Raw genomic sequence first — 23,799 nt, 5'->3', positions numbered from 1 at the left:
CTCATTTCTCCTTAGTTCTTCTCAATACTTTGTATTTATACTCTCTGATAGAAATCTATTTAAAATGGAATTATGTCAGATCTACAAAATATAGAAATCCAGACTACACTCACCAAAATAAATTGTGCTAAATTGACTATGGCTTATGTAATTTCCTCAGCTATTTTATAGACTATCTCGTGTTGATTTGTCTACAAATAAGACTTAAGTCAGTGATTGTTGCTGGGAAAATTACTGCCATTCAACAGCACATGAAAGAAGCAGCGGATGCTCACTATTGTTTCCATCTATCTAATTTCTAGGTGCACACAACACTCTGTATGAAATTACTGTTTCAAACAACTGAACATTTACCAATTTAATTTTGTAATATAATAGTAAATTGCCACAAGCCTGTAGACTGTTTTATACTGCCTTACAGCTGGTGGATAATTTGGAAGTCTTAGTTATAATACAGTTTAGCTAAGGGAAGTAATGGTAAAAAAAAGAAACTCAGAATCATGCTAAATACAATTAAAGAACTTACACTAATTTTCATTCTTTAAAAAAACCTTTTTTTTTTTAAAGAAACAAAAAATCCACCAAGTATCAGGGTTTTTAGACATTTTTATTTTTACAAACGTAAGAACTGGGAGTAAAATAAATTTGTTCTGAAAAGCTTCTCAAGGTTAAGATTGTTGTTGAAATGGGCTCTGCATTCTTGAGTATGCTAAGTGCTCTAGACAGTAACAACTTCAGCTCATCAGCATGTCCAGATGATGAGTTATATCCCAAAGTTTATTAAAACTTTCAGGACAAGCAGTATAGGTTTTGAACTGATATTGCAATCAAAAATCCTTAAAAGGACATATCAGTGTCTGCCAATTCCAAGTCTATCCTGTTTTTCCCTTTCAGTTATTAATGTGATTACACCAATGTCCAGCAACACACAGGAGTGCAGGACAGACATATCACTACTGCTCTTACAGACTGATTTTAAATTAACATGTTGTGCTGATTGAACATTGATTTGTAGTCAAACTGTACAATTAAAAACTCAAATTTTGCAGCAAACTGAAATTTAAATATGCTAGCAGTTCGTATTGACATGGCAAGTTGAAAGGTTTTACTTTTAAAAGACTATTTTAGTCTATTTACTAATATTTCAAGGGCTGCATTGTCAAAAGATTTTTTTTGTAATACCAGCAAAAGTTTTTAACTATTAGCACACACAAAGCCTTCTCGGTGAAACACTTCTAAGAAGTATTTGTAACTTTGGTAGGATTTTTTTTGCTGAAGTTATTGTAATCATTTGTAAAGTATCAGAAACAGGATCTTCCTTTCCTTTTTCATTAATTGGAAAATATAAAAAAAGGATTACATTTCAAAAGCTAACTTCAAAATGAAGTAATGCTGTGTTTCTTGATTCTAGTAGAAGACCCCAGGAAGAGTTCAGGATCTGCACTGACGAATAAACTGCTGATGTTACTGTCTACTAAGCCTAAAGCAGTCTTAGTTCCCATTTTCCAATCACAGCCAAAATTGTTAGCCTTGCATAAAACAGTTATCAGAAGCAATTAGGGTACCAGAAAGAAACCTGAATGTGTAGTTGCAGAAGGGATCATTTGCTGAAACTCAGTCCTCCTTCTTGAGCCCTTGCCATCAGAGAGCTCTGAGGAAGGCTCTATGGAGCATGGTATCGTCAGTATGATCTTTACCCCTCTGAAGTGGCTGCTCCTGCTGCATTAGAAGCAGATGTGGTATTGACAGTCACCCACGTTGTTTATACATCTGTAAGTGCAACAGAAGTAACCAATGTTTTACCATCAATTACTTTCACAGATTTTCCAGTACTGGGACAAAATTGCTTATGTACCTCCCCATGAAAGGATGAATCTGTCCAGAAGGGTATCCAGACCATTTGTCTCTTGAAGCAAGCTTATTCCCCATTATAGTTGTAGCATCCAAAGGCCCTTTGGGCAATTTGCAAAGACATTGAGAGACAATGGGCAACCAAGATAAGAGCTGCCATCTAAGGCCTTCAAGGATTCTACCTAACTTGAAGAAACAATGAATTCAGAGTTGTAGGTCTACCTGAGTTTTCTCTCCTGTCACAGAGGCAGGGAATAATGATAGCTGTCTCTTTATCTTAGGGACAGCACTGATGCAACTACTTATCTTGAATTGCTACAGAAAACAAATTCTTTCATTCTCACAAAGCCAAAGGAGAGAAATATGTCTAAATTGTCATATCTCCACTGACTTTTCTTCATTATGTCAGATCTAAACCCATTGACTGCTTGCTTCATTTTGCTAGCAGAAAAAACAGGAACCCAGTGTAGGCATAGATGTCACTAAATTGGGCTTTTACAGCATTTCAATATTCAGATTGATTTTTCCTGGAATTATTAGTTTCTCTGCTACTGAGGGACTGGTGCACAGAACTTTTACATATTATTCCTAATAGATAACTTGTTCCTAAGTTCTGTGGTATGCAAAATGTTTACCAAAAAAAGCAGGCAAGAAAGATTGCTTCTTTGTTATAAAAACTCTGAGCTAAAGCTTTTCACCCTACTTCTAATGATACCCTGAAAATATAACAAACATAACATGGCTTTGATATGTTCTGAGATTAAATTAAATTTGAAATAAAAAGAAACACAAGCATTTCTATGGTAGGTTGTGGTACAGAAAAGACATATATTTGTTTACCAGAAGTGTTGAAATTATAGCTAAAACATGAAAGGCCATAGATTCTGACTGTGGTGGCTGATCAGAAAACACTGATTAACTTAGCTGCTTTTCCAGTATACCAGATGAAAGAGATTTTAGACCTCCACTATCTTCAAAAGATACCGGTTTCTTAGAATATTTCTCTGTTTTCCTGTAATAAAATAATTGTTTACATTATAAAAAGTCTACATTATAGACTTTTTAAAGGAAAAAATATTTATTATTGTACACATTTGAGAGTTTCCAGAAGTGATGACAACCTGATATTAGCTATGAGATGAAAATTTCTGCAGTATTTCAAACTCACTTATTTCTTCTTTTATTTCTTTACTTTATCTTGGTTTTAGCAACTTTTACTGAAAAAGGATGGGAAGCTTGGAAAATGTGTTTGTGCTTAAACAAATAGTGTATTCTGAAGTGGCACTGCAGGAGTCTGATCAAAACAATTTTCTGTTTTCTCTTTGATTTAGAAGAAGCTATTTGGATTGCTTATTTTTATAGGGACAATGCTTTCAGCTATTTTGTGCACTGAACTGTAAAAGTAATAAACAAAAAGCAGTGCCTCCACCTCAAGTTAACTGGACTTTTGCTCAACATTTTCTCTTTACAAACATCTTTACTGTGTTTTCTTTGGGTAAACATTAATTTTAAGATGATGGGTTTCTTTTGGAAGGCTCTAGATTTGGCAGCCCTTGCCACTGAGTACGCACAGTTCAAGGACTGGTGGTGGAAGGTCCAAATTGGAAAGTGCTACTATAGGTAAGCCATTGTTCATTTCCTTTGTGGTGAGTGATTGTGAGTGCAGAACCTGTACTGCTGAGTGTGTTGGGCAATGGTGAACACTGAGAAATAGCTCAGAAAGTGTTTTGTTGGGGAGTGCTGTGCTTACAGTTAAATCTCCTTTGATGCACAAGGGCACCGCTGCTTGAGATAAAGGCATCCATAGTGAGTAACTGAGTTAGTTGCAGTTTTGCCTTTGTTAATAATTATTTGGAAAGTCAGTCAATAAATGCAAAGAACTATTGTTAAAACAGATCACATAAAATAAATGTTGCAGTATTAGTTTGAGAAATAATCTGTCAATGAGGACTTCAGATTGATGAAATAATACAGAATAAAATATTCATGTTACACACTTTCTGCCAGAATTACATTGCCCAAGAAGTACCAGTTAAAAATATGATGAAGCTTAAGGCTGGCACCCCATACACAAGCATCAAATCAGAATAGGATAATGAGAAATATTAGCAATTCTTAAAGCAACTACCCACCCTTTCCTTCTTCCTGGGCTCAACTCCATTCCCTGTTTTCTCTACCTCCTCCCTTCCCAGCAACACAGGGGGACAGGGAATGGAAGTTGCAGTCAGTTTGTCTCTGCTGCTTTCCTCAGGTGGAGGACTCCTCACACTCTTCCCTTCTCCAGCATGAGTCCTCCCCAGGGTCACAAGTCCTGCTGTACCTTCTCCAGTGTGGACTCATCTCTCCACGGGGCCACAGGTCTTGCCAGGAGTATGTTCCAGCATGGGCATCCCGTGGGGTCACAGCCCTCTTTGGGCACCTACCTGCTCCAGCATGGGTTCCTTCACAGGCTGCAGGTGGATCTCTGCATCCTCTTAGTCCTCCATGGGCTGCAGGGCAGGGGTACAGCTGCCTCATCATGGGCTTCAGCAAAGGTTGCAGAGGAGCTTTTGGAGCACCTCCTCCTGCTCCTTCTGCACTGACCTTGGTGTATGTAGAGATCTTCCCACAAATTCTTACTCCTCTCTCTGCCTGCCCTTGTACTGTTTTTTCCTCCTTCTTAAATGTATTCTCCCTGCATGTTAAATTATTCCTATGCTGATTATGGAGGCACCACCACTCTCATGAGTGGGCTCAGCCTTGGCCAGCCGTGATTCCATCTTGGAGCCCTCTGGCATTGGCTCTGCATATCAGAGACATGTCAGCTTCTCATAGAAGCTATTCCTGAATCCCCCAGCTACCAAAAGCTTCTCATGCAAACCCAATACATGAGCTTAGAAGTCATTCATGACTTTCAGGATTTTTATGAATCGTGTTATAGAGACTAATGGACCCAAGCAGGTACATGGATTTCCAGGATCCCAAACTACCTTATGTCCCCATTGGCTGTGCTTCTTTGTTTTAGCCGGCTTGTTCTGTTTGTGTTTTGTGTTTCTTCAGCAAGCATGTGCTCTTTGGCTGACGGAAACAAAAAGCAATTTATATATGAGAAAGTAGAACATTTTCTGTTGTTAAAATTGCATGGTCCTCTTAATTTGTAGTTACGTAGCTTTTATAGATTAATGCAAAACATTTGACTGTAATTATGCAAAATAAATGCCTTTGAGATGAAATAGACTCCTGTGATGTTCATTCACAGTGGAGATTGTCTGTGTGATCTTTGCCATGGGCGAGGAAGTTCTGGTCTGAAACAGTTTGGGTAGAGTTGAGACATTAATTGCTCATTTTCTACTGTCTGTTTTAAGAGCAGGAGGAATTCCTGTGAATACGAGTACGTCATTATTCACCATTCAGCCATTCCAGAAAGCTGCATGAATAAGAGGGGGCCAAAATTCATGGATTTGTCTTTTTTATAGTTTTGAATGGTTATTATGTTATCTTTAAATAACGACATGTTTTTTGTTAATGTGCACACAAATATGTGGTCATAAAGTGTGCTTTCAGGTAGTTTATGTTTGGTTTAGTTTGAACTGCTTCATTTTTTAATAAGCTTATAAGAAATCTTTAAAAAAAACAGTAAACAAGTACCTTCTATATGTATCTGTTGTCTCTTTAGGTTGGGATTATATCGTGAAGCTGAAAAGCAATTTCAGTCAGCCCTTAAACAGCAGGACATGGTTGATACCATCTTGTACTTGGCAAAAGTAAGTCACAGATACACTGTTGTGTTTAAAAGTGTGTGGTCTCCATGCCTGAGGCAATACATGCTAACAGTTGCAGTGGAAGTCAATAGTTATAAAATTATTTTAAAGCTCCCAGATTTCACAAACAAGATTAAGAAAATGTTCTATGTTACTGGATTCTTTGTTCTAAATTCCAATGAGGATTATGTAGCTAAAAAAATTATTTGAGTTCCAATATGAAGAACAATGTGGCTATATATGGTCTCCTAGGAAACAAATGCAATAAATCTGTAAATAAAGAGCAAAGCTCAAAATCCTAGTTTCACAAGCAAAATCAAAACAAAGTGAGCTTAAAGGAAGAAATCAGAGACCTTGAAACAGGGAATGTTCTGTCAAAATAAAGACATTAAAAGCTTTAAAAGAACCAGTGGCACAGCTGAGTCTCAGAACTACTTGTTTACCAGGATACACATTTGATTCTAAATGTTTTCTAAGACATTCTAGAAAAGGTGGCCTGTGAGAAACTAAAACTGCATTTTTCTTCCGTGTGTCCTAGAATGAGATGAAACCAGTTGCTCTTCATCAGTTCCCCTTAAGCTCATTGCCACCAGCTTGTCCAAAAGTCATCACTGCTAGTGGATGATTCAGATATTCATATATGCTTTACATTTCCTGAGCAATTTATGTTTTATGTTAAATGATCATCATTGCTATCTAGAGACATGTCTTCAGTACTGTGTTTAAAGTTCACTGAAGCTTGTTAGTTCTCCTGTCTCTATCACAAGTCATTCTACAAAATACATAGGGTCACAAATAGTTTGGGTTGGAAGGGATGCCAAAGATCATCCAGTTCCAATCCCCCCTCCCTCCCCCATGGACAGGGGTGCCTTCCACTAGACCAAGTTGCTCAGAGCCCCATCCAGCCTGGCTTTGAACCCTGTCAGGGATGGGGCATCCACAGCTTCTTTGGGCAACCTGTTCCAATGCCTTACTGCCCTCAGAGTGAAGAATGTCTTCTTAGTATCTAATATAAACATACCGTCTTTCAGGTCAAAGCCATTCCCCTTGTCCCGTCACTACATGTGCCTGTACAAAGTCCCTCTTCAGCTTTCTTGTAGGGTCCTGTCAAGTGCTGGAAGGCTGCAATTAGGTGACCCCACATCCTTCTGTTCTCCAGGCTGACTGAACTCTCTCAGCCTTTCCTCCCAGGAGAGGTGTTCCATCCCTCTAATCATCTTGCTGGCCCTTCTTTGGACTCACTCCATGAACTGCACAGAATTATTCAATTGGGAGTGTAATTGGATTAACAAACAGTGATTCATTAGAGGAGATTTGCATCCCCCTACATCAGTACTAGCTCAGGCAGGAGCTGCATTTGAACTTCCACCTCCCACTCTATAGACCAGCTTGCTCAAGTATAAAATGTTGCACAGCATAATTTAGTGTCAGTGGACAAGCAATACAGTAAGGCACAGAGATATAGCTCAATTTAACAGAACTGAAAAAATCAGGCTTGAGTTAAGCAGCCATTAAAAATTAATAAGATTGCATAAAGTTCTGAGGAAATATACTGATGTATGATACTAGTTAGTTTTGTTTATATTCATTATTGCAGCAGTTATCTGGGGTTTTAATAATATTTTCTTGAAAATTAACTCTCCCTTGAAATTTAGTTTACAAAATATAAAAGACCAAAAGAAGGAAAAAAAAAAAGTAAGAATCTTTAAAGCAGTCTGTTACAGGGTTTGCAAGGGTCTTCAGGGTGAAGAGAGAGGCGAGAATCTTGACTTTATGTTCAGAAGGCTTGATTTATTATTTTATTATATATATTACATTATAACTATACTAAAAGGAATAGAGAGGAAAGTTCTCAGAAGCCAGCTAAGCTAAGAATAGAAAAGGAATGAATAACAAAGGAGCTCTCTCTGATTTTGTCTTAGAGAGAGCTCGGTCTTGGATTGGCCACTAACTATACACATCTAACATGGGCCAGTCACAGGTGCACCTGTTACATCCCACAGCAGCAGATGATCATTGTTTACATTCTTTTTCTGGGGCCTCAGCTTCCCAGAAGGGAAAATCTTAAAGAAAGGATTTTTATGAAAAGATGTCAGTGACAGCAGTCAGGCCCTGCTGTGAAGTTACAAAGTATTTAATGACCTAGAAGAGCTAGAAATGGGATATTTTTACAAGAGATAAGAGAGAGACCAAAAAGAGATTGGAGCAATTCTCCTTTTAGCATGTAAACCATAATTAGCTGTAGTGCTTTTAAAGAGCAGGTCTCCCCAAAGCAACTGTGAGTAGATGGAAATTGCCCCACCTGTTGTTTTAATTTCTTTTACCATTTATCTAGAGAGCAGCTCTACTGTCTACAGAAATGTTGGATAGTGTGATATCACACTGGGTATGGTAATTATATATAGAGTACTGTGGCTGTGTGGTTGTAGCATCTGAAGTGAGTGCATCTTTGGAGTCAGCCTCTAGATAAAGCAATAGAGCAGATTTAAGTCATTAATGCTCAGAAAATGTACTTCGTAAACAAAGATAAAATATGAAAAAGGGGCAGAGTTTCACACTGTTTTTTAATTGGATGCATAATTCATGGTTAATGATGTAATTAATGCACTTCTAATATACTAAGTAGCATACTCTCCAAAAACATTGCTCTTTTATAAGAAATCATTCACTTTCTAGCTTAATACAGGAAATGTGAGTGACATTAGCAGAACAAGTGTAAAAAATACCTGTATTTTAACATTTTGCCAATGACCAACTTGGAAAGGCAGTCCCTTTCTTGGAAGACACTCACAGTTCTCAGCTCTTTGATAATTAAGAATGTCATTCAGTGGTTATAGGAAAGAATTCTTTGCAAGTGTCTACAGCAGTATATATCTGTGGGATTGCAAAAAACCAATGTACAGTTGTAATTGTTGGCAGTCAGAAGTCCCTGAAGTTTAAGGGCAAAAGTACAAATTGGAGGTTTCTCAGCTGTTCAGCTAACACTGATAGTTGCTTTATGTTTCATCACAAAAAGGTTGTATCAGGATAGCAATCACAGATTCTTTCTCTTCTTTAGTAATACCATATATTAGCACTGATTAATATACTATTTCTCCATCAAAATCCTTTTCCACTCAGTGGGAGATAGAGAAATCATTGTAGCCATCTAGTTTCCCAAAGCATGAGTGCAGCGTTTCTCCCTTTGCTGTGGCTGTTTACAATACCCCACAGCAGGAGGCTTTACAGCTGTACTCTCAGACAGCTGCTGAGGGGGTCCATATCAACTCTGGACATATTGAATGTCCAGTTCTCACACAGTTGTTATCCACATTGCACATTTTCATAATCAACCCAGAAGCCAAACTCACAGAGGCAAAACTGTCCTCTTTCCATAGGATTTTGTTGTTTGTGACAGAGGAGGTTGGTTGAGCAGTAAGGAAACTTGAAAGTGTCACTGCTCTGTGCAGTGCAGTCTTATTCAACTAAGTAAAACATTTTGATATTCCAGCATTATCAGCCTGAAGATCCTGTTCTTTCAAGCCTAAACACAAATTTTTGAAAATACATTAAACAAAGTGATTTTTTTTTTAATTCAAGGTGATACCTTCACCTCAGTGTCAAACTATATTATATATGATAATAAATAAAAAGATATTTTAAATTAGTAATATTCGAATTAATCATGTGCAGGTAAATTTAATTATTTTAAGTAGCATATTTTATCTTCATTACACAGATTTATTCAGTATTCACTCCATTATTTTCCCTGTATTATTCATCATCTCAGCTAATGGTTTCCTGTATAAATGGAGGTGTCATCCCTTTTATTTATCTCCCTTGTTAAACAGCAGAACCTGTATAAAAGTCAGACATTTGACATCTGTATACACTTTTTATTTGCTTAGGTGTATGTGCGCTTGGATCAGCCTGTAACAGCTTTGAACCTTTTCAAGCAAGGGTTAGAGCGATTTCCTGGAGAAGTGACTCTTATTTGTGGAATTGCCAGAATCTATGAGGTATGCACCAACTCTGCAATCCTTATAGGGGCCAAATGTAGCAAAGAAAAGAGGCAGTAGTTGAATATAACTAAGGTCATCAAAACCCAACTGTGCTGATTTTCAGTGTCACTAATGCAAACAGGTAACTTTCCGCAAAGGTAGCAAGGTAATGTCAGGGGAGCCCTGCAGGCTTATTTGTTTCAGCAATTAATCTCACACCAGTGAGATCCCATTTGCCCTTGGCATGCAGAAGCAAGTCCATATTAAGTCAAGTTGGCCAGATGTTGTCCTTGCCAGTTTATATGTATTTCATCATACTAAAACTGCTCAAGTCACCAACCAGCAAAATGAAACAGCAAAATAATTAATTTGTGTGTTGTTTTTATTAGCACTATGTGTTGTCATTTGTCTCTTAATGCTCTGAAAGCAATTAGAATGTGAATGTTTCTTCGTTAGGAAGTAAATGTGGTATGAAGTAGGATTAGTTATAAAGTAATTTCAACTTAGCATGGTAACCATGTATTTTATATTTTAAAATTGTGTATTTTCATGTCAAACGATGGATTTCATATTGTTTCTGTGCTGAAAGTTGGTCAAGTGCTATTCTAGAACAAATGTTAAAAACAAAGTAATGAATTTTTTTTGTGTTTGTGTCTGTATTCATGCTTGGCATTCTATCCTGTTCTCATCATTCTCATCTAACCCCTAAGCCTTAATCCATTTTCATATTAAATCCTTTTTGCCCTTCAGCAAGAAAAAAACAGCTGCATAATTTTTGGAACCTTTTCTTTCTGAATTGTTGAATAGTTTTTAATATAGATGTTATTTTGCAGAACCGTACAAAACATTGCATAACCCTTTAAGGAATTATTAAAGAGCAGAATATATTTGACAGGATCTAGTTTTGCACTGACACTTGAATGAAGGATTAGCAAAGATTTGCACTGCAGCATAGGGTTGCTTTTATTATGTAGACTCACAAGTGGAATATTTGTATCAGACATCTTAATCAGAGCTTTTCTTCTCAGTCACTAACTTTTGACAGTACAAAGAGTTACAGAAAGTTTTTGGTTTAAAAAAACTGCGTAATTTTTAAAGGGACTGCTTAATTACTATTTCCTTGAACCACAATAAATCTTCTTTTTTTTGTAGCTAAATACACTGTTGGGGTTATATAAAAGCTTATTCTTTAGTTATGTTGGGAGCACATTGTATCTACAGCACACAGGTAGAAATTATTCTTATATAAACATATATATAAGAAGGAAGTTTAATATTTTAATTTTTTTTCTTGTGGGGTTAGGTTCTCAGGGCCTTGCACTCCTCAGAAACAGTGCAGTGTCATTTCTAGCAGTGAGTTTACCCTAATTCATCTTCCAAGTAGCACACATCCAAACATACATTTATATGCAGTACAGTTCTCTTAACTGTCATATCCTAGGTAGTACAAGTTTTGGTAAATTCATAATTCTGGTTTTCAAAGGCACATAATAGTTTTTCATATGTAATTATATTCTCGTTTGTGTTCAGAGCAATTAATGACTTGATTTAAAAAACACTGAAAATAGTTGAGACATTGTCTGGTGAAGTCAGTCTGTTCTGTGTTACCATGCTGGAAACTGACTGCGCAGTTTGAGTGTCACAAGACATTGTGCAAGAAGGGGCAATGTCTGTTGCACGTGGTGATGCTCCAGCAGGGTCCCCCAGGTCACAGGGTCACAAATCCTGTCAGTGAACCTGATCCAGTGTGGGCTCCTCTCCTCATGGGGCCACAGGTCCTGCCAGGAGCCTGTTCCAGCACAGATTTGCCACAGGGTCACAGCCCTCAGCAGAGTCATGTGCTCCAGCACGGAGCTTCTCCACAGGCTCCAGGTGCATCTCTGCTCCCCTGTTGACCTCCGCAGGATTCGGGGGCACAGCTGCCTCCATGGGCTTCACCACGGGCTGCAGGGGAATCTCAGCTCTGGTGCCTGGAGCAGCTCCTGCCCCTCCTTCTGCACTGACCTTGGTGTCTGCAGAGCTGTTCCTCTCACATATTCTCACTCTTACATCTGTGCAAAAACCTTCTTTTCCTTTTTAAATCTGTTATATGTTATCACAGAGTTTTAACTACCTTCTCTGATGAGCTCAGTCATGAGGCCAGCAGTGGGTTCATTCCAGAACCAACTGGCATTGGCTCTGTTGGATGTGGAGAAAGCTCTGGAAGCTTCTCACAGAAGCCACCTCTGTAGTCCTCCTTCAGCTTCCAAACTCAATACAACAGGCTGTCTCTTTTTCTAAAAAATAAAAACCAAATAAATTTCTTGTTGTAGCTGTGGCATAGAGTTAATTTCAAGTAAAGATACTACTAATAAATCAGTATGCATTCCTGTCATGGATATATGTGTTGTTTGTATGTGAAGATGCCAGACAGTGGTGTTGAATGGTACAATCAGAGAACTTTAAGAGTATATATAATTCATCTCAGTTGGGTACTCTACAGGGCATAGATAAAGCACTCTGTAGATTAACTTTTTAATGAGTTCCACATTAAAAATAGGTGATAAACAGTAGAAGTAATTGGAATTTTTGTTCAATTGTGTAGGAAATGAACAATATCTCCTCGGCTGCAGAGTACTATAAGGACGTGTTGAAACAAGACAATACTCACGTGGAAGCCATTGCATGCATTGGCAGTAACCATTTTTATTCAGACCAACCTGAGATAGCTCTGCGGTTTTACAGGTATCTGTGCTTAGGGACAGGGAGGGAGGGGGAACAGAATATGTGAGAAGGTAATATACAGGTTTGATCTTTGTAATGGAGGAAAAAAATTAATTAGGAGATTGGCATAGGAGTAGGAATGAGCATTTGGACAAATGTTACCATAAAATCTGTGTAACAATTTCTGTATGTTTTTATACAATGATAAGAACACCACTACAAACTTGAAATCATTAGATGAGGAGTATGTAGAAGTATCAACATAGATTATCATTCAACCAATAAAAAAGTTCTTTCACAGCCTGAGGCAGTTTGAGAACAGTGGATCTTGCCCTCAAATTAAATTGCATACAGAAGGCACAAGGACTTCCTCTGTAGCCCTTACTCCACCTGAAGCGACCACGTGTTGTGACCACAAAATCCCTGACTTGGAATGCAGGCTGGGCTTCCTGTATGTTTTACTGAAAGCAGTGAAAAGATAGTGTTAACACTGCTGCTTGATTTTTATTTCAATACAGTCAGAGTGCAAAGGAGCCTGATGTTCCCTCCCTTAGAGCAGATTAAGTCAGCAAGAGCACTATCATCACATTTCTGGTGGACTTGAGCTCTTTTGTGCTGTAAATATGAATAAACAGAATTTTTATAAGACATCTCCATTTTAAAAGACACATTAAGTAATATCAATGTGAATCAAAATCTGAGTTATGCTTGATGTGTAAGATTAATATACATTCGCCTCTAAATATACGATTACTAATTAGAGCAGTACTGAAGGATGGGAATGAAGCAAAAAATTGAAGTCTTAAGAATTATATAAAGTAACTGCAGCAAACTACAGCTTGATTGATGTTGAGGGATTGGAAAGAGGAAACAGAAAGTCTGCTACATCTGTCTTGCAGTAAAGTCAGATCATATCACCCAGTCAAGAAGACAGAAGTTACTAATTTATGCAGACTTGTGCACGGTTGTGATTCTAATAAAAAATACCTTGCACTGTCCTTCACGAAACTAACAAGTGTAGGACTGTAACACTTGGTTTTTATACCCTCTCAGAATAAGGAGAAAGGAGGAGATAATTTTGTCTTTTAGAGTAGAACTCCTACTTGAAATTAATAAAAAAAAAATTAAGCAAATGTTTTCTTTCAATCTAGACGGCTCCTGCAGATGGGTGTTTATAACTGCCAGCTCTTTAACAATCTGGGCCTGTGTTGCTTCTATGCCCAGCAATATGATATGACACTATCTTCATTTGAACGGGCACTGTTTTTGGCTGAAAATGAGGAGGAGACAGCAGATGTGTGGTACAACTTGGGACATGTGGCTGTGGTATGAAAAATAATAACCATCTTTCTGAATAAGTAAAATTTATTAAAAATGTAAACAAATAACTAGGAAGAAGTAATTTCCCTTCTTGGAAATACAAAACTTGATAATGTACAGGGTAAAGTCTAGTACAGATGGAATGTTTATTTGCACTTCAGTGGGGAAGAAGCAGCAAGAGAAAAAACTCTGTACTTTACAGAATGTGGCTTTCTCCTGCTAAAAGATCCTCACTCCCCGCTACCTTTAACCTTCCCATATTTCTAAAAAAATTACAACATATACCAGCCCTTGAATGCCTTGGCTGCAAAATAAGCTAATCTGACCAAAAAAAAAATGCAAGATATTTTTCTAGGAACTGTTATTTGTTTTACATGGAGAATTTGACTGATTCTTTTGTCATAAAAATACACATTCAGCCCCAAGTAGCCAATACTAAAGTATTGAGTAGGTCATTATTGAGAAGGTATTTTCCTGTCTTAAAGGCAGCTATAGAAATATTGTGTAGTTGTATGATAAACTTTGTTAAATTTCTACACAAATTTTCTTTCAGTCTTGCCCATTTTTGCAGATGTTCTGCAAGAAGTTGTGTTGGATTTTTCTTTAGCTACATGCCCAGAATAAGTTTGCTGAATGAAGTTTTCAACATGAGTTTTCTAACAAGAGTTGTCTTCATTTCCTGATAATGATTTGAGTCAGACACACAACTGCAGCTAGGATAAACACAGTAATTTATTCTGCCTTAAAGATTGAAATTTGAACTGATGTGCCTGTATTTTTCAGCATTTGTCACTTTTGATGTCTAACCTGATGCTGTGTCAGTGTTAGTCTTAACACTACAGTAGTATTAGTCAGCTGCTCCATCTGAGGAGTGAATCTTCCTTAACTTAAATATGTGTAGAGACAGAGAAGCAAGATGACTTCCCCTGGAGACATCTCAGTTTTTCTTACCCTGCTAAGACAGTAGCAGATAGCATAGTCTTTAGATGCCACTTTAATAATCCAAAAGTTAAATTAGATGAAGTGACTATCTCTTGAAGCATGGAAGTTTCTGCTGGAGAGAAATTATTCTGTCTAGAGAAAGTATAAGGAAAAAACAAGAGGATCTGGGAAGAAAGCACATATGCTTCTGGTCAGCATGTTTTTATTGTAATTTGCATTCCACTATGGGTGAAAAGATACTCCAAAAACAAAAACAGATGCATGTGGTTTCCAATCTTTTCACAAATGAAAACACAGTCTTTCTTTTAGGGCATAGGAGACCTGAATCTGGCTTACCAGTGTTTCAAGCTGACCTTAGTCAACAATAACGACTATGCAGAAGCTTACAACAACCTGGCTGTGCTGGAAATGAGAAAAGGTCACACTGAACAGGTCAGTGCTGGATCCCAGCCTAGGGAGAATGCTTCATTTAGGCATTTTGTATTTAACAAACATGTTGTTTCTCTGAGGTGGAGGCATCATGTGAATGTCTAACTTACTGTTACAGGCAGAGAACATGGATGACTATTATACATGTTTCGGTGTATTGTCATGCCATCTCCCATTAAACTGCTTATCCTTTGGCATATCCAAATGAATCATCAAAACAAGCAGGGTTTCCAATAACTTTGCAGTTGTTGAGATGTTTGTTTGTTTGTTTGTTTTTAATTGATACCCAAAGTAAACCCCATGACTTTGAAATCTTCACTTAAAAGACGACTTGGACTGTATATTCAGTTTATAAATGTAGATAACATACTTTTGTTGGGTGGCAGAAAAGACCTATGAGATTCTCTCTTGAAAGTTGGGCCTTTTGTAGCAAGGAGATCACATTAGAATTCTGTCAGAAAGCAACACATTCTTGATAACCACCTTTGGATCAATAATCTTGGTGGTTCATCTTACCTAATGTGAGTATACTGAGTGTATTGTGCTTAGATATATAGTTGACATGCATGGTGGAATAAATGTAACCATTTTTATATACATGCAGGGAAATGTGTTGTTTGGGCAGTTTTGGACAGAACTAATGTGAGCTTGTTTTAGACCTCATGAGAACAAGATAATTTGATGGATTCATGTATACATCATAGAGCTAAAATAAATTATAAATACCTTTTTTAAGAGCAGATTGTCTTAGACAGAAGTTAACTTTATTCAGATAACCTAGCAATTACCATGGAAACACTGAAATCAACCTAGAACTGGATGTTTCCAGTGACAGATAAACTTTGGGTTTAGTTTCAGTTTCATAATCACTAAATTTTTAGACATTTGATTCCCTAGTGGAGCATATCCTCAATTGTGGAAGTTCTGGTTGCTCATAACTAGCACTGCAGAGCCTTTCATTAGAATATCTTCCTGCCTACTTTAGTTTTTAACTTAAAATTTTCAGGTCTTTTCTTGTATCACATGTATAATTTAAAATTGAGATAATTTTGGCAATAAAAATATACACAGAACAACTAAAAAGGGCTGATATTTTGCTTATCTTGGATTTTATTTCACAATGATCTTCCATAAGTACTGTTGCATGTACTCAGATTTTTCAGATGTAGGAAGTTTTAATAAGTTCCTAGCTCGGTCTCGCCACAGTTTATAGTTACTTACACAGTTTATAGTATAGAAACTTCTGTTTTTAAAAGTTTTGGAATTTTCCCCATTCAGTTCTGCATTTTTTTTAGTAAAATCTTTTACAAGTGGACCTTAATTCTGCATTGGATTTACAGCATGAAGCTATACACTCTGATACTTAGAGTATCAGAGTATATAGTTCTCTGAGAACTTAGTTTGTTTTACCTTTTAATGCCTCTATTTTGCTAGTGAGGAAAAACCCCCTAATTTTATTTAAATGTTTGAGTGTGAAAGCTGTCATTTATATGATAAAATTTATGGTTTCAGGGATGCTCAAGACAGAGCTGTCAGAGACAACAGATAAATACAGTGGGGTGTTCTTTAAATACTTTGAGTTTTATTTCATTTACGTGATGCATTGTCCTCAGGGTTTAAAATTGAGTTGCTTAATTCAGTATGTCCCAATAATTTTTTTTTCCTGACTCAACCAAAAGTCTTTATTCATTTCAATGTTATTTGATTCTGTTATGCCTACACTATTGATGTAACCTTTTTGAAAATGGCTTTCTTAGTAATGACTTAGTAAATAGAGGATGATTTCTTTGAAGGATTATGAATATTGCATTAGATTCTTGTTACTCTCTTTCCCAGATGTCACTATATTATTTTTTCGTTTCTTTGTATAGGCAAGAGCTTTGCTGCAGACTGCTTCATCTTTAGCGCCTCACATGTATGAGCCCCATTTCAATGTTGCCATACTCTCAGAGAAGGTAATGCATTATCCTGTTCTTGTAATCCAAAAATTGAGCCTTGGTGAGGCAGCTGGTTTTTTACTGTTATTACTAAAAATTCCAGATAGATAAGACAAAAGAATACAGAGTGCATAAACTGAAGGAAAATGCTGAATTACATTTTTAGTTTAATACCAATATTTTCTTTTGAAAAAAAAAAATGAGGCCAACTGGCTATGAAGTAACTTTATAATTGTCCAAATACCTGGAAGATGAACTATTCCATCTACAGTCTTTGCAGTCAGAAGCTTTTTCAGAATGTGAAGTGTAATAATATCATATGATTTACTAGTAACAATAGAAAGAATATCCTTTACTAATAGTATCTTACTGATCTCAAAAGGAAAATCTGTTATTCAGATTTTTTATGTTAATAAGCTATTTTATACAGAGTGTCTAAGACACTGTATTAACAGTGTCCAGCATTCCTGTTTATTGAAGTTCCCCATATATTGAAGTTGGAGGGGAGACGACCCACCTTGCGTTGGTCAGCCATCGACTCCACTTTATTCATCAATCAGACACTTTTTATAACAGTGTTAATCAAGTTAATGCATATTGCAAAATCTGAGCTCACAATAGGTCAGAGATTACACACGAACTCCTCCTTATGTTTCCACTACCAAGATTTAGGTTCTCAAAATTATTCTTGCTTTCCCAAAACAGCCAAAGATAGAACATCCACTTGTTATGAGAAAGCTGCCTGAGAACTCTGATGTGCAAGGCTCTCAAGGCCTTCATGTTTGCCACTTTTACCTGTAGTTAAAAATAACCTGAGAACCTCTACTGTTCACAGAAACAGGCTGTGAGAATCTGCTCCTTACAGCTGCTTTCTGAGCCATCCCTGAAAAAATCTCCAACACCTGTTAATAAGAGAAACTTGTACAAATTTTTTCTTGTTTCTTCACAAGAAAAAAATTGCTTCTTTGCTTGTGCCTACACCTTCATGATTCTGTTATGAATCTATGTTGTGTGGGCAGCTCCCCTCCTACAGATGCTGAAGTACTCACATTAAGAAGGGAATAACCCATTAATTTGTAAGTGTATCCTCTTCATTGTGAAACACAAGAGGGTGTTGAATAATTGCATTTCTTACTTACTGTTTGGGGAGTAAATCCTAGTCTGCAGATGTCTTGTTACACAGATTTTGCACAAAGAGCTCTCACAGGTTATGGGAGAAGACAGCCAGCCACATCAGACAGGTGTTGGTGCAGTGGGGTAATGCAATCCTTAAATTCAATGTAAGGCCATGGTTTACAGAACATGACTTCCCTGGGCAGGACTTTGGCTTTTTCTCCTTCAGAGAATTCTTGCCACGCTGAAGCTCTGTGTTGAGTGATGCACAAGCAAAAAAAGGCTCCTGGCTGTCCATAGCTCTTTCTTTCCCCTTTAGGAGTAATCACTTTTACTAGATGTGTTCCCAATTGTTTGGGTTCTTTTTTGCTGAACCCAGTTTCTGAGATCCTTTCCTTTTAATCCTTCCAAAAACTTATGCCTACTTAGGAAAAAATTAAGTTCTCTAAGTAGAGAACAATTTCTTCTAAGAGCAACAGAGGAGCGCCTTTAGTTCTCCAACATTGTTGTGCATCTCTGTGAGGAAGCAGGAAATCACAGTTGTTTTTTTTTTCACAGAGGCCTGATGGGTTGTGTTTTGCTTGTTTATACAATAGCACTTCTATGGAGTTTAAAAGCAAAACTTCTATTTTTTTATTCCTCCATACTTCAAGCACTGGCCATGGTGTGTACCTTGTCCATTTTCCAAGAAGTTGGGTGAAATGGGCTATGTTAAGTTGATGTCTGGAATCATCCATTAAAATGACATTTCTGTCTTTCTTATCCCTTGATGTAAGTGTGACATAATCCTGCCTCCAAATGTCCTTACTCTGACTGTTTGCTCTTTTGACCAGCTGTACTTAAAATTTGTGAGCACCAGAAATGTACTGCACAGAATGCAATGAGTACAAACACTGCAGTGCTTGGATTTTCAAAATCAGTTTGTGTGTTTTTTACAGGTTGGAGATCTTCAGAGAAGTTACACAGCAGCTCAGAAGTCTGAAGAAGCATTTCCAGGCCATGTTGATACACAGCAACTCATGAAACAGTTAAAGGAGCACTTTGCTATGCTCTGATAAGCAAATTTTTTATTATGTAAGAAGCTAGCCAGAGCAAATGTCCCATATACATTTTGAGAGCACCAGCTTAAAGTAGATGAACTATACTTTATGCATTCCTGTGGCAAAGCTTGTGTTACTTTAAGTAGCAAGAAAAGATTGAGTTTCAATTTCTTATCATCTTAAAAGATAACACTTATTCAAATGCAGCTAGAAAACTTTGCAGCTATGTACACAAGAGATTACAGAAAAGGGTTTTTTTTCTGGCTTTTATGCAGAAAAAAAAGTTGGTTTTAAACATTCCCATGTGACAATCTCTGAAGAAACAGAATAAAAATACTTCCTAACTGGTTTTCAAGTTGGCTTTTGATAGTATACTTTCTAAATGAATGTGAGGTTTTAAAATTAAAATACTTAAAAAGAATTTTAAATACATATGTAAAGCAAATTTCTTATATTCCTTGTACTGTATGAGTTAAATAAATTCAGTTTGTATGGTTTGTCTCATTTGTGTATGTAAGTTAAATTACATTGCCATGAAATTACATTCTTATTGCCATGAAAATCTGGATTGATAGCCTTAACATTTTGAGAGACTCCACAGAACTGGTACAAAATGACATAGTGTTCCTCTCTACCCGGGAGGGAGTTTATTCTGGGTCTCAGTGAGAGAGAAGGGCATTCAGAAGCTTGCAGAATTAAGAACTAATAGTTGAGAATAAGGCTTTGATGTGGTGATTACATGTGCTACCACATAAGCACTATTGCTAAGTAAATATTTGGATCAATCTAACTACAGGAACACTACTACTAACAACAAATGAAGACTTTCTGTCATACTTTGTGTTTTAGCTAAAAGGAATAAATTTGCATGAATTCCAAACCTGACCTTTTTCAAAGACCTTTAAGAAATGTGGGATGTTAAAGCAATCTGAAATGGCACACTCTGAAACAGACCTTTGAAATCTTTTCATGTTTCTCTGATGTATTAGGGGAATGTCTTAGCTTAAGGGGCAACCCTAAACATGTTTATCAATCTTATGAGTCTCTTGTTCTCAGTATTTGTTATTTCTCCACCCTCATCTTTGACAGTTGTAGCTGGTGAAGGTGGATGCTGGGGAGCTTAGAGAAGTGTGCCCACAGGTTCCCCCACAGAGCATTCTGTAGGTGGCAGAAACACTCATTAATTGCTGTCACATGGTGTGAAGTGCAAAAGCATTATTGGCTGAGTAGATGCAGCATCTTTTATGGAATTTTATTTTGTCCATTTTCATTTTATATTATGCGAAATTCATCACAATCTATTTAAAAGGGAATCTTAGTTACCAGTAATTCTCATTAGTCAAGATTTTACTTGCTGCCAAAATGCAAGAATTTAGAGGAAAGTTCCATCCTTTGATCTGTGGTATTTATGTCTTTCCAGCTGTCATTACTAAACTTAGAGAGGTACCAGAAAAAAAATTGTCTTAGCAGTTTAAACACAACTGTTAAGAATTTTTGAATGTCATATTATTAATTTGAAGTAATTTTCAAACTGCATAGTAAATAAGCCTATTTCTATATGAACTGGAACAGAAATGAGGAATGTGACTCCAGTTTTTAATCCATTGTGGCTGCTTGATAGTTCCTCCTAGGTGCTTATAAGATGCCAATTACTGTGTTCACTGCTCAGGTTAATGATCTGAGTAACTCTCTTGTAGCAAACAGTGCCCCTTACAGCATGGATCCAAATTCATTGTTCTTACTGGGGGATGTATGAAGATCAAAAGGGAAAAGGATTATGTGTGTTAAGGAATCCTTCACACAATATGCTTGTGCAAATCAGATGTTAAAAAAACTTCACCTTCTCCGCCTCCCCCCCCCAAAAAAAATATACAAAGGTCTAAACAAGGATTAAAACCTTTGAAACTCCCTACTCTGCAGCTTCTGCAAGCCAATCCAAATTGATCTTAGGTTGTGTGTTTTGATTGCCCTAAAAGGCAGCAGCAATTTGCTTTGTTGATCTTTTTGCCCCAAAGCAAGGGTCTGACAGTATATTTTTCACAATTAGCACGGTACCAATGGAATCAAACGTGGTGATGAGTACAGCAGCACAGTGCGACAGCAGATGAATCAGCAGGCCGTTCGTGCTGGAAGAACCTTTGGGTTTCGTTGTGTGTTAATTGGGAGTGAGCTGCAGCAAAGGCCGGACCGGCAGCCTGGGGCAAAGCGCCCGCGGTCACTGGGGGCGGCAGCAGCGCCCTGTGAGCACAGTGACCCTGGCATTGCAAACAGCACTTCTGGAACACAGAAAACATTTTTTCTCCAACCTCTAGCACAGCTCCATGTCTGACTGGCATTTACAAAGCCTCTTCAGAGTAGAGAATAGAATACAGTTTTAAAAACCCACAAATTTTTAATCTACCGTGCTGATAGTTCCACAGCAAAGCTGCCTGGAGGAAAGCTCGAAGCAGATGTGTGGGAGATCATGAAGTTTCTGTGTTCCTGTACAGTTTATGGCTGTTGCCATCAGTTTTATCCTTCATGACCATCCTTCTTGCTTGGGTCTTTCTAATGGATGAATCCAATTAGAAGGTGATAATGTAGGGTTGGGTTATTAAAGGAGTTTGATTCTCTGCTGGATGTTATAGCCACAGCTGTTATAGCCACAAAATTGTGGCTGAAATGAATCACAGTTCACATTTAAGGGTTGTGGATGATTTTGGCTGCAAAAAGCAGCTTCAGAAGTTGTACAGGACAGAGACAGTTTGCCATTAGGTGCCAGTTCAGTCAGTGTATGACTGGATAATTATCCAATTTTGTTACTGCTCTTGCTGCTGGGTTTTTTTCTTTGATTGCTTGCTGTCTTTGAAGACTAGAAGGAGAGATTTTTTTGGGTCATTCAGTCTTATCTCTGGTATGACAAGCCAAGGTTTTTAAGCCAGGAGCTTCTTCTAATGAACTTATTTTGTACTTGAGTAGCTATTACCTGCTGGAGCAGCATCAAGTTTTGTGAAAGATTTTGTATTTAGTATCTCTCACTACCTACCACATGTTTGTCTTCTTTCTGATGGATGCTTTCAAGCTCATTCATGTCTTTCCAAGCTTAACACACCCTCAATCAGTGGGTGCTCAGAGTGGGTCACAGATTAGTACTGAACTGCTATCCCACCATCACGGGGGACAAGAGAGCATGTGGGGAGTGTAGAATGCAAAATGCCCCTTTCTCTGCAAATGAAAACAAAATTAAGTTTCTCTTTGTGCCTTAGAAGATGAATAAGGCAAAAGCTAAGAAAATTTGATATTCAAGTCATTTACAAACTTCTATCTCCAGTCACTCTCCAGTAGCATTTCAATTTCTGTGCTGGTAAGGTGGTGTTACTAGTTTCCCTGAATAGCAGAGATTTTAGAGTTAATGAGTGCTCAAAAACTGCATATACTCAGAAGCATCTGTAAACAGGTTAAATCTGGAAGATATGCCATGAAAGCAATTTTTTTGCAAAATTATCAAGTACACATCCCCTGAATTACGCTGAGTAACTGAAGGAGCTGTACAGGTACTATATGTACTTTCATTCTGTTGATTACTTACAGCAATTGCTAGTGCACAGCCTTCTCCTTGTGTTTTGTTTAGTAAAAGGTCATAAAGATTTAATTGAATAAGATTTCCTATTTAGATACTAAATCTGAATAAAATATGTAAAAAATTCAACCCAATGAGTTCATTGCAAAAAAATCTTCCCAACACATAGTGCATTTTGCTAATTGTGTATAAGATTATATAAGCCCATAAAAACGTGGGAGTTTCACCCATTTCCTGCTTGCTTTTTGACAGGTATTTCCAGTGAAACCAATTATAGTGTGACAAAGATTAGTCTTGAAGCCATTAGAAATGAGACACAAGAAGAAGCAGCAGGATGCAAACCTTGCTCAGCACTATGGAAAGGGCAAAGTCATTAAGAGCCAGGAAGCTTGGTTCCAGCAAGTAGACCACCCCAACAGTTTCATCTCATTTTCAGCTTATTCAGTTTACATAACCATAAAGTAATTGCCAATATTCTTCATTTCAGCTTTGGTATAATTTTATACTACTATCCATATTTTTTTAAGTCTACATACTTTAATAATACCAAGCACCTTTAAAGGTATTAAATATATGAACTAATTATCCTTTCCAGCAATAAATTAGATCATGGTAACCAAGGGTCATCCATCAAGAGACTGGACTAATGGTATGTGAGAAACCACCCAAAAGCCAATTTAAAAGCAGCCCTGGACTATTTTTATTCCTGTGAATTGCCATAAACCAACAGTTCAGGCTTCCCATAAAACCACAGTGTTGTAAAGTGTATGGTCACTGACTGTCTTTTTAATTGGTCGATCAAAACAGATGCACATACCTTTCCTAGTTTTCAAGAATGTAATTCTTAGTTCTTCCAGAGATACTGATGGGGGAGGCCCAGTAGAAAAAATTTGATAGCCCCTGACTTCTGCCTGCAGTCCTGCATTATTGGTGGATAGGCTTAACATGCTGTCAACTAAGCCTTGATTTATTAAGGTATTCAATGGTAGCTACCTGAATGAATGTGAGATTTGAAATTCACTATAAATCCTGGGAAGATAGGTTAATAAGCAGACAACCACATTTATCAAAAATCTCGGCAGTACAGACCTGGCTGTCATTATTGCATATGTGGAAGACATCCACAAATAGTCTGTGTCTTTAAGTAAGGGAGTTACTGTAGACAGTGAAGGAAGTAATTCTCCA

The 23,799-nt window shown here is 37.3% G+C and overlaps 1 protein-coding gene across 1 annotated transcript in view; it reads left to right on the top strand.

Moving 5' to 3' along the window:
* TTC8 (tetratricopeptide repeat domain 8) overlaps positions 1-19,559 on the top strand; it is a 43,096-nt gene extending 23,537 nt beyond the window's left edge. Inside the window, exons 8-15 of the mRNA XM_074542505.1 lie at positions 3,386-3,471; positions 5,507-5,594; positions 9,479-9,589; positions 12,156-12,295; positions 13,426-13,600; positions 14,846-14,968; positions 16,837-16,920; positions 18,954-19,559. Of these exons, the coding sequence (XP_074398606.1) occupies positions 3,386-3,471; positions 5,507-5,594; positions 9,479-9,589; positions 12,156-12,295; positions 13,426-13,600; positions 14,846-14,968; positions 16,837-16,920; positions 18,954-19,070 (924 nt within the window). The 3' untranslated portion in view covers positions 19,071-19,559. The remainder of the gene's footprint in view (positions 1-3,385; positions 3,472-5,506; positions 5,595-9,478; positions 9,590-12,155; positions 12,296-13,425; positions 13,601-14,845; positions 14,969-16,836; positions 16,921-18,953) is intronic.
* The last annotated feature ends 4,240 nt before the right edge of the window (positions 19,560-23,799 follow it).

The sequence above is a fragment of the Zonotrichia albicollis genome, chromosome 6 (assembly GCF_047830755.1).
Source record: "Zonotrichia albicollis isolate bZonAlb1 chromosome 6, bZonAlb1.hap1, whole genome shotgun sequence".
NCBI classification, from domain to species: domain Eukaryota; kingdom Metazoa; phylum Chordata; class Aves; order Passeriformes; family Passerellidae; genus Zonotrichia; species Zonotrichia albicollis.
Note: the sequence above shows the minus strand (reverse complement) of the source record. Positions and strands in the feature narration are given on the sequence as shown.